This window comes from Herpailurus yagouaroundi, unplaced genomic scaffold (genome assembly GCF_014898765.1).
Source record: "Herpailurus yagouaroundi ecotype Mexico unplaced genomic scaffold, PumYag 437, whole genome shotgun sequence".
Taxonomy (NCBI): domain Eukaryota; kingdom Metazoa; phylum Chordata; class Mammalia; order Carnivora; family Felidae; genus Herpailurus; species Herpailurus yagouaroundi.
Genome location: NW_024412654.1, coordinates 542,663 through 554,641, shown reverse-complemented (window position 1 = coordinate 554,641; position 11,979 = coordinate 542,663). Strand labels below are relative to the sequence as shown.

General features: G+C 57.3%; 2 protein-coding genes across 2 annotated transcripts in view; one reads left to right on the top strand and one right to left on the bottom strand.

Moving 5' to 3' along the window:
- The window catches only part of LOC121022729 (fibrosin-1-like protein), an 81,187-nt gene extending 78,043 nt beyond the window's left edge, over positions 1 to 3,144 (top strand). The window contains exons 18-29 of the mRNA XM_040464146.1: positions 5 to 135; positions 244 to 379; positions 474 to 545; positions 652 to 727; positions 803 to 899; positions 1,058 to 1,138; positions 1,263 to 1,401; positions 1,803 to 1,933; positions 2,087 to 2,177; positions 2,294 to 2,359; positions 2,440 to 2,517; positions 2,677 to 3,144. Coding sequence (XP_040320080.1) covers positions 5 to 135; positions 244 to 379; positions 474 to 545; positions 652 to 727; positions 803 to 899; positions 1,058 to 1,138; positions 1,263 to 1,401; positions 1,803 to 1,933; positions 2,087 to 2,177; positions 2,294 to 2,359; positions 2,440 to 2,517; positions 2,677 to 2,781 — 1,203 coding nt within the window. The 3' untranslated portion in view covers positions 2,782 to 3,144. The remainder of the gene's footprint in view (positions 1 to 4; positions 136 to 243; positions 380 to 473; positions 546 to 651; positions 728 to 802; positions 900 to 1,057; positions 1,139 to 1,262; positions 1,402 to 1,802; positions 1,934 to 2,086; positions 2,178 to 2,293; positions 2,360 to 2,439; positions 2,518 to 2,676) is intronic.
- A 2,091-nt stretch (positions 3,145 to 5,235) lies between these two features.
- Positions 5,236 to 11,979, bottom strand: part of POLE (DNA polymerase epsilon, catalytic subunit) — a 43,590-nt gene continuing 36,846 nt past the window's right edge. The window contains exons 43-48 of the mRNA XM_040464171.1: positions 11,387 to 11,518; positions 11,053 to 11,246; positions 7,367 to 7,567; positions 7,026 to 7,151; positions 6,269 to 6,358; positions 5,236 to 6,134 (exon numbers count right to left, since the gene is read on the bottom strand). Of these exons, the coding sequence (XP_040320105.1) occupies positions 6,021 to 6,134; positions 6,269 to 6,358; positions 7,026 to 7,151; positions 7,367 to 7,567; positions 11,053 to 11,246; positions 11,387 to 11,518 (857 nt within the window). The 3' untranslated portion in view covers positions 5,236 to 6,020. The remainder of the gene's footprint in view (positions 6,135 to 6,268; positions 6,359 to 7,025; positions 7,152 to 7,366; positions 7,568 to 11,052; positions 11,247 to 11,386; positions 11,519 to 11,979) is intronic.

Genomic DNA, 11,979 nt, shown 5'->3' with positions numbered 1-11,979 from the left:
GGCCGGGCGCCTGGCCCGAGGCTGCTGGTCCGCGTTCTGGGACTACGAGACGCCCAAGGTGATCGTGGTGAAGAACCGGCGCCTGGGCGTCGTGTACCGCTCGGTGCAGCTCCTCATCCTGCTCTACTTCGTGTGGTGGGTGCGGCGCGGCCGGGGGGCGTGGGGCCTCGGGGCCCCGGGAGGCGGCGGCCGGCGGGGGGAGGGTCCCGGGTCGCCTCCAGCGCGGCCCTGCCCGTCCCGCAGGTACGTGTTCATCGTGCAGAAGAGCTACCAGGACAGCGAGACGGGCCCCGAGAGCTCCGTCATTACCAAGGTCAAGGGCATCACCTTCTCCGAGCGCAAAGTGTGGGACGTGGAGGAGTACGTGAAGCCCCCCGAGGTGCGCCTGCCCGCCCCGCCCGCGCACCCCGGGACGGGACCGACCACCCCCTCTCTCTGAGCCTCGGCCGACCATCCCCTCTTTCTGAGCCCAGGGAGGCAGCGTGTTCAGCATCATCACCAGGATCGAGGTCACACCCTCGCAGACCCTCGGAGCCTGCCCGGAGGTGAGGCCTGGTGGAGGGCAGAGCTGGGGCAGAGGGAGGGGCCCTGCCTGCCTGGTCAGCTTGCCCCAGAAGGCTCGGGGCCCTGACCCAGGCGGCTCCTCCCTAGAGCGTGAGGGTTAGCAACGCCTCCTGTGACACGGACGAGGACTGCGTAGCGGAACAGCTGGACATGCTGGGAAGCGGTCAGTGCGCGCCGGCTGGGGGTGGGGCGGGGCGGGGCGGGGCCCCTCGCCCCCTGAGCGTCCATCTGCCCGCAGGCCTGCGGACTGGGCGCTGCGTACCCTACTACCAAGGGTCGGCCAAGACCTGCGAGGTGTGGGGCTGGTGCCCGGTGGAAGACGGGGCGTCGGTCAGGTGCGCACGCCCAGTGACCCCACCTAGCTGGGACGCAGCTGACACCCCAGCACGACTCTATTTTGCTCCTCTCTCTCCTCACTGGCCAGGACTGGGGATGTGCTGGGGAGGGGTTCGGGGTGGGGGAGACTAAACACACCCAGTCTGTGCCTCCTCAGCCAATTTCTCGGCAAGATGGCTCCGAATTTCACCATCCTCATCAAGAACAGCATCCACTACCCTAAATTCCAGTTCTCCAAGTAAGAGCCACCAGGCTGTGGTGACCACGGGTCGGGATGGGAGCTACGTCCTGGGAATGTGGCATTTGTGGATTACAGAGCTTCTGCCCCCTCCCCACCTGATGTGGCTGGGCCCTGTCCTCAGAGGCAACATCGAGCACCGGAAGGACGGCTACCTGAAACGCTGCACATTCAATGAGGTCTCCGACCCCTACTGTCCCATTTTCAAGCTGGGCTTCATTGTGGAACAGGCAGGGGAAAACTTCACGGAGCTCGCACACACGGTGAGGCGGGCAGCCGAGGGAGTGGGCGGGCCAGCTCTCCTCCAGGTGCTGGCTCCTAGCTGCAAACGGAGGGTCTCCATTACAGCCAGCCCCCTTTGCGGTCTTGGCCAACCCTGGCCCTGTTCGGGCAAAGGAAAGAGAAACACAATCGGCCGACCGGTCTGGGCATGCATGGCTGCTGCTAAATTATTGACTCCTGGTCACACAGCTGGCCACCAGCATACCCTTGTGCTTCAGAAGCGGGCGGGGCGCTCGCCAGGCACTCCTGGCTCTCGGCCCTGAGCGGCCCGAGGTGCCCCAAGATGAGCGCCCCGTGCACAGTCTCGGGGCAGGACCCACGGCCCTTGGGGGTCCTCTGTGCGGCCTCCCTGACACCCATCCCTGTGCCCACTTCTGGGCAGGGTGGTGTCATCGGGGTCATTATCAACTGGGACTGTGACCTGGACCTGTCAGCGTCAAAGTGCAACCCCAAGTATTCTTTCCGGAGGCTTGACCCCAAGCACGTCCCAGCCTCGTCTGGCTACAACTTCAGGTACCTTGGCCTTGGGACACCTGGGTCCTCATCTGCCCTGGCTGTGGTGGCTCTAAAAGAACAGGGCAGGTGCTCCAAGGTCCAGGGGAGCTTCCCATCTTGGGTGATGGGTGGGCGCCCGCCACCGTGCTCCTCAGGGTCATGCTGTCCCAGGTTTGCCAAGTATTACAAGGTAAACGGCAGCGCCACCCGCACGCTCATCAAGGCCTATGGGATCCGCATCGACGTCATTGTGCATGGACAGGTAGGCCAGCCTGCTTTGCCCAGGGCCCAGCTGGCACGGCCTCATCTCCTCCACCCTCCCTTGAGCCCCACCTGCCCCGGACCCAACAACCATCTAAGGCAGCCTCCTCTCCCAAGGCAGGGAAGTTCAGCCTGATTCCCACCATCATTAATCTGGCCACAGCACTGACCTCCATCGGGGTGGTAAGGAAATGCATGCTGGGCATGGGGGGCTTGGGTGGGGGGGTCTCCTGGGCCCTCACGTGTCGGTCTTGCTGGCCCAGGGCTCCTTCCTGTGTGACTGGATCTTGCTGACGTTCATGAACAAAAACAAGGTGTACAGCCATAAGAAATTCGACAAGGTGTGCACACCCAGGCGCTCCTCTGGTAGCTGGCCTGTGACTCTGGCTCTTGTTTTGGGCCAGGCTCCTCCCCCACCCTGTCCCTGCTCTGCAGACCCAGGCCAGTCCCTGGCCGCCCCGCCCCCATGGCCTTGCCCTGCCTCTGCCCCTTCTGAGCAGATGGCCGACACCCCTGAGCAGACTGTGGGACCAGAGTTGTGTGCCTCCGAGCCTTCCCGGCAGGACTCCACACTCACGGACCCCCGAGGTTTGGCCCAGCTCTGAGCCCACCACATGCCTTCCATCATGCTGTGTCCAAGGCGGGCCTGATGGGGTCCTGAAGTCTGGTCCCGAGACCAAGCCACCAGCTCCCCTGGGCCCTGCCCATGCACCTCAACACGCTCTGAGAAGCTGGGAACGAAAAGACCCCCCGCGCAACCGGGCAGCGGGCGGGCACGAAGTGGGTGTCACCGGATCCTGGCTGGCCCCCCAATGTCCCCGGGGCCTGGAGGAAGGGGTAAACTCCTGCCGCCTCCTCCTCCCTAGCTGACCTCCTCACAAACTTCTCACCCCTCCCCACCCAGACCCTTTGCTTGCTTCATAGCCAAGAAGTCACATACCCAGAGTCCAATAAACCTGTGTCCAGAACCTCTGGCCTCATTTTTTGGGAGAAGCATCTTGAGGTCCTGAAGACATAGGCAGTAGAGGGTCCTCACGCATGGGAGCTGTGGGTGCCTCTGGTCTGGTCTGTCCTCTAATCAGCCTGGGTGCAGACTGCATGTTGTGTCCAAGCAGGGGGACAGGGGGGTAGGCAGAGACTGGGTGCATGAGGAACCCAGCACCTGCCCTTCAGTCAGCTTGCTTACCAACCTCCTGGGGTGGGGAGGGGTGATCCCAGACCCACCCTCAAAACATGTGCAAGGATGGGGACTCTGGAGGAAGGAAGACAAGGGGTAGGTGAGGGAACTTGAAACAAGGACCCAGGTGGGGCAAGAAGTTGGTGCTGGGGGAGGGGGATGGTCATGGTGAGGTTGAGGGGGAGCACAAGCCAGCAGATAACTAGTTACCACACCCTCAGATGCCACAATGGTCATTATATTCAGTGGCGCTGCCTGGTGCCTGTCTGGCCAGGCCCCCCTCCCCCAGGGGCCGCCAGAACTTGGCTGGGTGGCGGTTCCCCTAGCAACACGGATGGTGAGCACACAGGTCTATGGCAGCACATGCTGTGCTTTGCACAGACTCCCTCACCCAGGATCCCTCTTCCGAGGTTGAGCGATAGCTCAGGGGGTCCCCATGTCCAAATCATGCTGGCAGGTGGCCAGAGCTGGCCATCTCACCTGCCCACACCCAACAGGGGGGCCAGCAACAGCACACACTTGAGAAGCCCCCCCCCCCCCCCGGCCACCTTGAGGTGAGGATTCCTCAGTCACCCAAATGCCTCCAATACCCTGTGTCTGGCTCCCTGATGTCCAGTTTTGGAGAAACTGGCTTTTCCAGTTGGGCCTGGGCTGCAGCTCAAGAACCATGGCCAGGGGTTCAGGTTTCCCATTCCCAAGCACGAGAGTGACCCCAGGACCCTTTGCTGTCCCAAATGCTCCAATCCCTAAGCTGGCCTCTGAGGGACCCACCCGTCACCCTCTGGCCCTGTTGTAAGGACAGGGAGTGGTATGCAGGCCCCCAGCCCCTCCCCTCTCCTCTCTGGGGACATCTCTGCTCTCTGCTGCACTTCCAGGAAGCCTAGTTAGCTCCCCTCCCCATCCCAGCCCTAATTTGATTTGATCTCCATCTGGGGGCTGATGCAGGCTCTGTCCACTTTCCAGCCAGTGTCAGGTTTCTTGTGGCCACAGGGCCTGGGCACACCCGGAGCACAGGACCCAGGAGCCAATGCACCCAGTTGCAACAGAGGTCAGTCTTCTTTCTGTCCTCGCACAAACACATGTAAAAATTTTCAGGAATGCAAAATCCAAAGAGTAAAACTGAAGTTAAAGTGTAAAATACTAGGAGATACTTGGAGAAGTCAGGCAGCAATGATGAACTCGAGCCGGGCCCCAGAGCGGACGCTGGCCCACGGCTTCCGTACGGCCTCCCTGGAGGCTGCCCATTTGGGGTCTGAGTTTATGATTCAGTTAGCCTGTGTGTTGCCTTGCCAACCTGGCCATTCTTCTTTTTCCACTTCCAGTCTCATTTAGTTAAAAATGAAGCGTGAGGCGCCTGGTGGCTCGACTCTTGATTTTGGCTCAGGTCATGATTCCAGGGTTGTGGGGTCGAGTTCCGTCAGCGGGGAGCATGGAGCCTGCTTAAAATTCTTTCATCCTCTACCCCTCCCCCACCCCGCTCATGCTTCCTCTCTAAAATAAAGAAATAAAACCTAACTACTAAAATGAAGTGTGGAGTTGGGTCTTTTGTGCTGGGGCAGGTGACGACAGAGGGACCAGCTCAGCAAACTCTTCCTGAGGTCACTGGGACGCAGACTCCCCTGTCTGGGCCTCCCCCCCTTTTCCAGCCCCACCACAGGGTCAGCAAAGAGTGAGGTCCCACATCTCCGCGCTGCACCGGCTCTCTGAAGAAACTGGTGGCAAGTGTCCAGGTTTAAAGGGGCCATGGTCCCGACTGACCCTCTCTGCAGGTGAGGGCCGCTGACCCTGGGCGTGCACGCCCCGAGTGGCCCCTGGAGGACGGGCAGGCCCGCAAGGGTCGGAGGTCTTGGACTCTGAAGCTAAAAAGCCAGAGCAGATCCGCTAGAAGCCCAACAAAACTGCTGCTGCCGTTTTATTCCCGTCTCTTCCCCCGACCAGATCCCTCAAAGCGGAAGGAAAAAACCGACTGTCTTGCATGTGAAGGATTTCCCTATAAACCCAAGTGCTAACAGATAACGTTAAAGCCTGTGACAAACACGTGCATCCTCCCACCCATGCGCGGCAGTCTGAGCCCGGTGCTCGTGTCTGTCCCCACCTGCAGGTTCAGAGGGCAAGGGTGCCACACCCCCGATTCCAGATCTTGCTGCTGCAGACAAGGTGACTGCCATGATGCAGGCCCCACCCCTGCAGACCCTACACTGACCAGGAAGTCTCCAGACAAGAAGCCTAAGTCCTGGGAACTCATCGTGGGAAAGATGTCCAGGTCCCCTCAGGGTTTGGCTCCGGATTCCCTGAACAAGCCCACATCCTGCTGGCATCCAGCTATGAGACCGTCTCCGTGGTCACAAGTGATGAGAAGCAAGGGCTGCAAACCCCACTAGTCATCACCAGACAGAAGACCCCCTCAACAGCAGAGGAGAGAGTGACAGAGCGGGACCGCAGGGAGGGCTGTCCACTCAGCAGGAACCGCCCTGGAGACCCCTCTCAGGCCAACAGTGGGCTGCCCTGACCACAGCTGGCGGCCTAGGCAGCCCCAGGTGGAGCCACTTCCTGCTCTGGCTGGCTCGTGCTTCTCTATGTGACCTGCTCCTTTTCCTCGGTGCTCCGTCCTGGCCAGGGTCACAAGTCTGGAAGTCAGGGCAGGGAATGGGGTCGCTGCTCGACTCGCTAATGGCCCAGCTGAAGGTTCTTCTGCAGCAGCCACTCCAGGGTCTCCATGAGGTACGACATGCCATAGTGCTGGGCGATGTTCTGGAAGATTCTAATCTGGTCCATGAAGACCTGCAGAAATGACCAGAGGAGGCACAGGGATGCAAGGCACAGGCTCGGGCGTGTAGGGAGAGAGGCAGATGGCAGAGACCAGAAAGGGCAAACGGGAGAGGGGGGGGCAGCCAGGCCAGCCGTGGGACCCCCACCTTGGTGCGGATGGTGAGGGCGAAGTCCCCGGCACAGCTGCAGTACACAGGCATGTTGGTCTCCTTCACACCCCGGCACTTGAGGCAGATCTGCAAGGAGGAGCAGCCCCGGTCACCAGTGTCCCCTTCTGGGCCTGTGATGGCCAGTGGTAGCCAAGAGCTCGGCATGCCCACCCACCCCATGGCCTTCAACTCAACCAGGAAAGACCAATACTTTGTAACGGGATTTATCCAAACATGCCAGCTGCTTCCTAACACCTTCCCGGGGGGGCGGGCGGCACTGCACCCTTGCCTCTGAGTCCCAGGGACCTCACCCCTGTGCCTTCCTTGGGTCTCCCTATTCCATCAGAGCAGATGTGGGCTGTTCCCTGCCCGGGCCCCGACACCCCTTCACATCCTCTCGTCAAGAACACCCCTCTATCTAATGCTGACAACGTCCCTGCTTCTCTCTCTCTTCCGTTTGTTGTCTTTACACTTGCCATGACTCTCACACTCCATCCTGCTCACCAGCTACCCTCTTCCATTACAACAAAAGGTGCATGGAGCCAGCACCCGCCCCTGCAGGGGCCCCAGAGATGTGTGACAAGGAGTCAAGAGGAGCCCCGATCCAAGGGCTGGCCACCTCAGAGCACTGAGTCGGGACTTGAGAACTGTGCACACCTGTGGCTTCTCGGGGTGCAAATCGCTCATCAGGAAGCCCTCTGCCCGCTGGAGAGGGGGCTGGGGTGGAGTCCCCCACGCCAGGCCTGCCACTCACCAGGTCCTGCAGAGTGAAGGCCATCAGTTTCTTCTGCACGGCTTCCACCAGGGCCATCTCGATGACTGATGAGTCATAGGCAACCAGGCAGTTGGAGCAGAGCCACTGAGGCAGCACAGCCCCGTCCTAGGCAGGGGAGGAGGGGGCCGGGTCAGCGGTCCGCCCAGCCTTCCTCAGCAGCCAGGGCTTCCCAGGGGCTGGGCAGGGACCGTGCAGAGCCAGCTGGGGAGCCGGGCGGAGGGGGCTGCCGGCCCGCACGCACCACCGTCACCGCCACCGTCTATCAGGACACTGCACCGGCACACAGGAAAGGTGTCTGAGAGCCTCCCGGCCCCGCCCACCTGAGAGAAGGAGGGCTCTTTGCACAGGTCCAGGTCCCGGCAGAAGTTACAGCTGCGGCAGATGACCTCAGGGAGCACGTAGGAACGGCAGGGGTCTCGGAACTGGGCCTCCTCTGAGAACTCGCCAACGTCCACCAGGCGCAGCAGGTCCCGGTTCAGCTTGTTCACCTGGTTCGTGATGTTCGTGTCCAGAGACAGAACCTACAAAGAACAGAGCATCAGTGATGGCCTCGCGGGCCGGTCTCTATCGGGAGCGGAAAAGCCTGCAGCGGACTCTTCAGGCTGCAGCTTCTCAGCACCGCGCCCTCCTTCTCCCGCTGGAAGTGAGGGGGGCTTCCTCAGTGCGGCCCTGCGAGCAGGTTTCCGTCAGCTCCGGGGGACGGGGGCACTACGTGCGCTTCCTGTCGTCCTTCCTGGCTCCCTCCTCCTCAAGGACAGGAAGTCCTAAATCTGCGGGGCCGCACGGTCTCGTCGGCAGAGTGCGTGCTCTCAGCCCCGACAGTGGGGGTTCCCGTGCCAGCCCGGAGCCCGCTGGGAAGCCTGGCTCTCGTGGTGGTGCCTGCAGAACCACAGGTGAGGTGTCTCTTCCTTTTGTCCATAATGGAGAGGACAGGACAGGACAGACCTCTTTAGAGGTCCCTCCCACCCCTAAAACTCTACTGTCCCAGCTCAACACCAAGAACACCACAGAACCAAAGCCCTCTTAGAAGACATTTTTGGGAGAACTATTTATGGTCAGATTCGAAGCCCGCCACCCCATTCAGTGAGACAAGTAGATTTCAGCAAGCAGGTAAATTTGCAAGTATGTACAATGAGGAGCAACAGCCTGTTAGTATGAAGCTGTTTGCTTAAAACATATAGTTTATATATCTCCATTATAAAAAAAAAAAACTGGATTGAATTAAAGAGAAAAACAAAGAGAAAAGATTTCACTGGTAAATTTACCAAACATTAAGCAAAAAAAAATTATTCTACACAGTATCTTCCAGGAAGCACAAAAGGGAAAACACTTCTAGCTCGTTTATGAGGCTATCATCATCCTGATACCAAAGACAGCACAAGAAAACAGCAGACCAACCACCATCATGTGCACTCAAAAATCCTCAATACCAGCAAATTGAACCCACCAATGTATAAAAAGGATGATACGTCACAACCAAGTGCGATTTACTCCAAGAATACAAGCAAGGCTGGATTAATACTTAAAAATCAGTGTCATGTCCAGATGGCCATCAGACATATGAAAGATGCTCAACGTCATTCATCATTAGGGAAATACAAACCAAAATCACAATGACGTATCCCCTCACAGCTGCCCAAATGGGCAAAATAAAAAAACACAAGACGTAACAATGTTGGTGAGGATGCGAAGAAAAGGGACGCTCTTACACTATCACTGGGAATGCAAACTGGTGTAGCCACTCTGGAGAATAGTATGGAAGTTCCTCAAAAAGTTAAAAATAAAATCACGCTATGATCCAACAATTCCACTACTGAGTATTTACTCAAAGAATAAGCAAACACTGATTCAAAAAGATATACGCACCCCTGTGTTTACTGCAGCATTTTTTACAATAGCCAACTTATGGAAGCAACCCAAATGTCCACCGATAAACGAATGGACAAAAAAGATGTGACACAAGATACAAATATCCACGTATCTCTATATATTAGCAGTGAACAACCGGAAACTGAAGTTTTAAAAAGTCAGTGCTATTACGATGGCACCAAACAGCCTGAAAACCTTAGGTGCAAATACTGAAAACCCCAAACACTGATGAAGAAAATCAGAGGCGACCTAAATAAATGGAAAGAGATAGTGGTTCATGAATCAGGAGTCTCAACACTAAGATGTTGTGGGTGCCCAGGTGGCTCAGTCAGTTAAGCGTTCATTGGACTCCTGATTTCAGCTCAGGTCATGATCGCATGTTCGTGAGTTTGAGTCCCACGTCGGGCTCTGCACTGACAGTGCAGAGCCTGCTTGGGATTCTCTCTCATCTGCCCCTCCCCTCCTTGTGCTTCTGCGCTCTCTCTCAAAATAAATAAATAAACATTAAAAAAAACCCAAGATGTTAATTCTCCCTAAGTTAATCTATAGATTAAAATTAGGGGCGCCTGGGTGGCGCAGTCGGTTGAGCGTCCGACTTCAGCCAGGTCACGATCTCGCGGTCCGTGAGTTCGAGCCCCGCGTCGGGCTCTGGGCTGATGGCTCAGAGCCTGGAGCCTGTTTCCGATTCTGCGTCTCCCTCTCTCTCTGCCCCTCCCCCATTCATGCTCTGTCTCTCTCTGTCCCAAAAATAAATAAACGTTGAAAAAAAAAATTTAAAAAAAAAAAATAAATAAAAAATAAAAAAAATAAAATGATTCTAGGGATACCTAGGCGGTTCAGTTGGTTGAGTGTCCAACTTCAGCACAAGTCATGATATCATGGTTTGTGGGTTCCAATCCACACAGAGCCTGCTTTATTTCTTCTGTGCCCCTCCTCTCCCTCTGTCCCCCTCTCCCTCTCTGCACCTCCCCAACTTGCGACCGCGTGGAGGACCGCATGTACACTCTGTGTGTGCCGTGAAAGGAGCCAGACCTAACCGGCCACATAATCCACAACGCGGGATTCTGGAAGAGGTGGCCGTGCAAGGGCAGATCAGTGGTTCGGGGGGAGTTAGCTCAGGTGGAGACCGTTTGAACCTGCCCGCAGCACAGCCCCATCACTCTGTGAAAGCTTGAACAACTCACTGCACAGACTGAATGTGACTGGGTCAACTTTAGAGAGTGCACGGACATCAGACAGACAGATCAGCGCGTGGCAGGGGTGGGTGCGATGTTTGCGGAACGGTGAAATGCCCTGCATCCTGCCTCTGCCACAACTCACAGAACACACACCCACAATGGTGAAATCTCACCATACGTAAGCTATACCTGAGTAAAAATAAATTTTAAAAACCCTGGAGTCTAACAGAAGAATAAAATGGCAAACTAAACTATTTCTGCACCACAACCAGAAGTCACCTGATCCTGGAGCATCCTGTAACTGAATGCCCAGGAAAGTGCTCTCTGAGGGGTGACACCTGCACAGTCGCTGTCTGGTAATATTATCCCATCGCTGACTCCGCCCACCTTTCCCAGAAAGCATTTAGTATCCGAGCAAGCTCTCCTCTGTGATTTCACCACAGCCTGCTCATTGTGGGAGACTGTTCCTGGTTCCGGCCCTTGGCCCCACCAGATCCACAAGCACCACCATTTCACAACTCGCCCACTCAGCAGGTGCCTCTCACCAGCACCCCCAGACCATCCTACCCCAGGGCCTTTGCACCCTCAGGTTCTTCTTCAGGTCCGCACACGGCTGGACCCTCCTGCTCAATGTGGTCTCAGGCCCCAACTTCCTCATCTACCCTGCCCTTCTGAGGCCACCTCAGCCCGCCTCCCCTCTCTGGGCTCACCTGTCCCTGACTGACTTGTCCTCGCCCTCACTGGAGCACAGGCTCCGTGAGGACAGGGGGGGCTCTGGTCTCCTCCCACTTCTAGCCCCAAATGCCTCACACAGCAGATGCAAGGAATGAGCAGTTAGAGTTCGTGGAATCAACAAGATTGTACTCCTGGCACCCTCGCTTCCCACACACACTGACACTCTTGTGAGTGCTCGCATTAGCGTTAAGCATCTCTGCCCCGCACACGTGTCGCGGCCTCACCTTGCACACGTATTTGATGAACTCCAGCGCAGGGTTATTGAGCAGCAAGTGAGAACCAGGGAGGACGGGGAACATTTTTGAGAGCTCAGTGGCGTTCCGGGAACCCGTGACTTTCTTCTGAATCTTCTGAGTGATGGTGAAGAAGTTCTGAGTGAGTTCATTTGCCACGTAATCTTGAGAGAAGGTGATCACTCCTGGGAAGGAAAGGGATGCGGCACACGCTCCCCATTTTGCAGTGATAAGGACACTAAGGGAAGGACACGGGGACCCCCAGAGCAGAGGGCTCAGGTTCTAGGGACAGAGGGGTGGCCTCGGGCAGCAAGGGGGTGCTCACCAGGAAGGGCTCCGGCCACCGCCTGGGCCTCCTGGGAGAGCTGGCTGGGCCCCCTCCTCCGCAGGGGGGTGCTCCCCGGGACACTGCGCCTCAGCTCCTCCTTCATGCTGTGATACACGGCCACAATGTATGCTGCAGAGACAGGCCACGGGCCTTGAGAGTCAGGACCCAGGGGGCCCTGTGGCCGGTCAGACCTCCAGCCAGCCTGGGCTGAAATACCATTGCTAGTTGTGACTCTTGGCTGCATTTGGACGAGCCAAAATCAATTGGAAAGATGGGAATAAAAAAGGGCACTTACTGAGGCCCAAGTCCAAGTGCACCTTAGTAGGGAGAGTGCCGTGTAAGCCACACTCACCAACCTTCCTGCCGCACAGTGACACAGTGACAAAACGTGGCTCATAACAAACACAAGTCTAGGCTCCTGGTGTCGGCACGCCTTCTGAGGTAGCCCCCCAGGAGTTCCAAAAGAGAAGTAGAGAGAGACTCAAGGGCGAGCACACATGCAGTTATAAACGAAACCACCGCTGTGGCTGCACATCGCTAGGTCTGAGTGGTGTTCCCGGCCCTCGCCACCTGCTCTCCCCTGATGACGA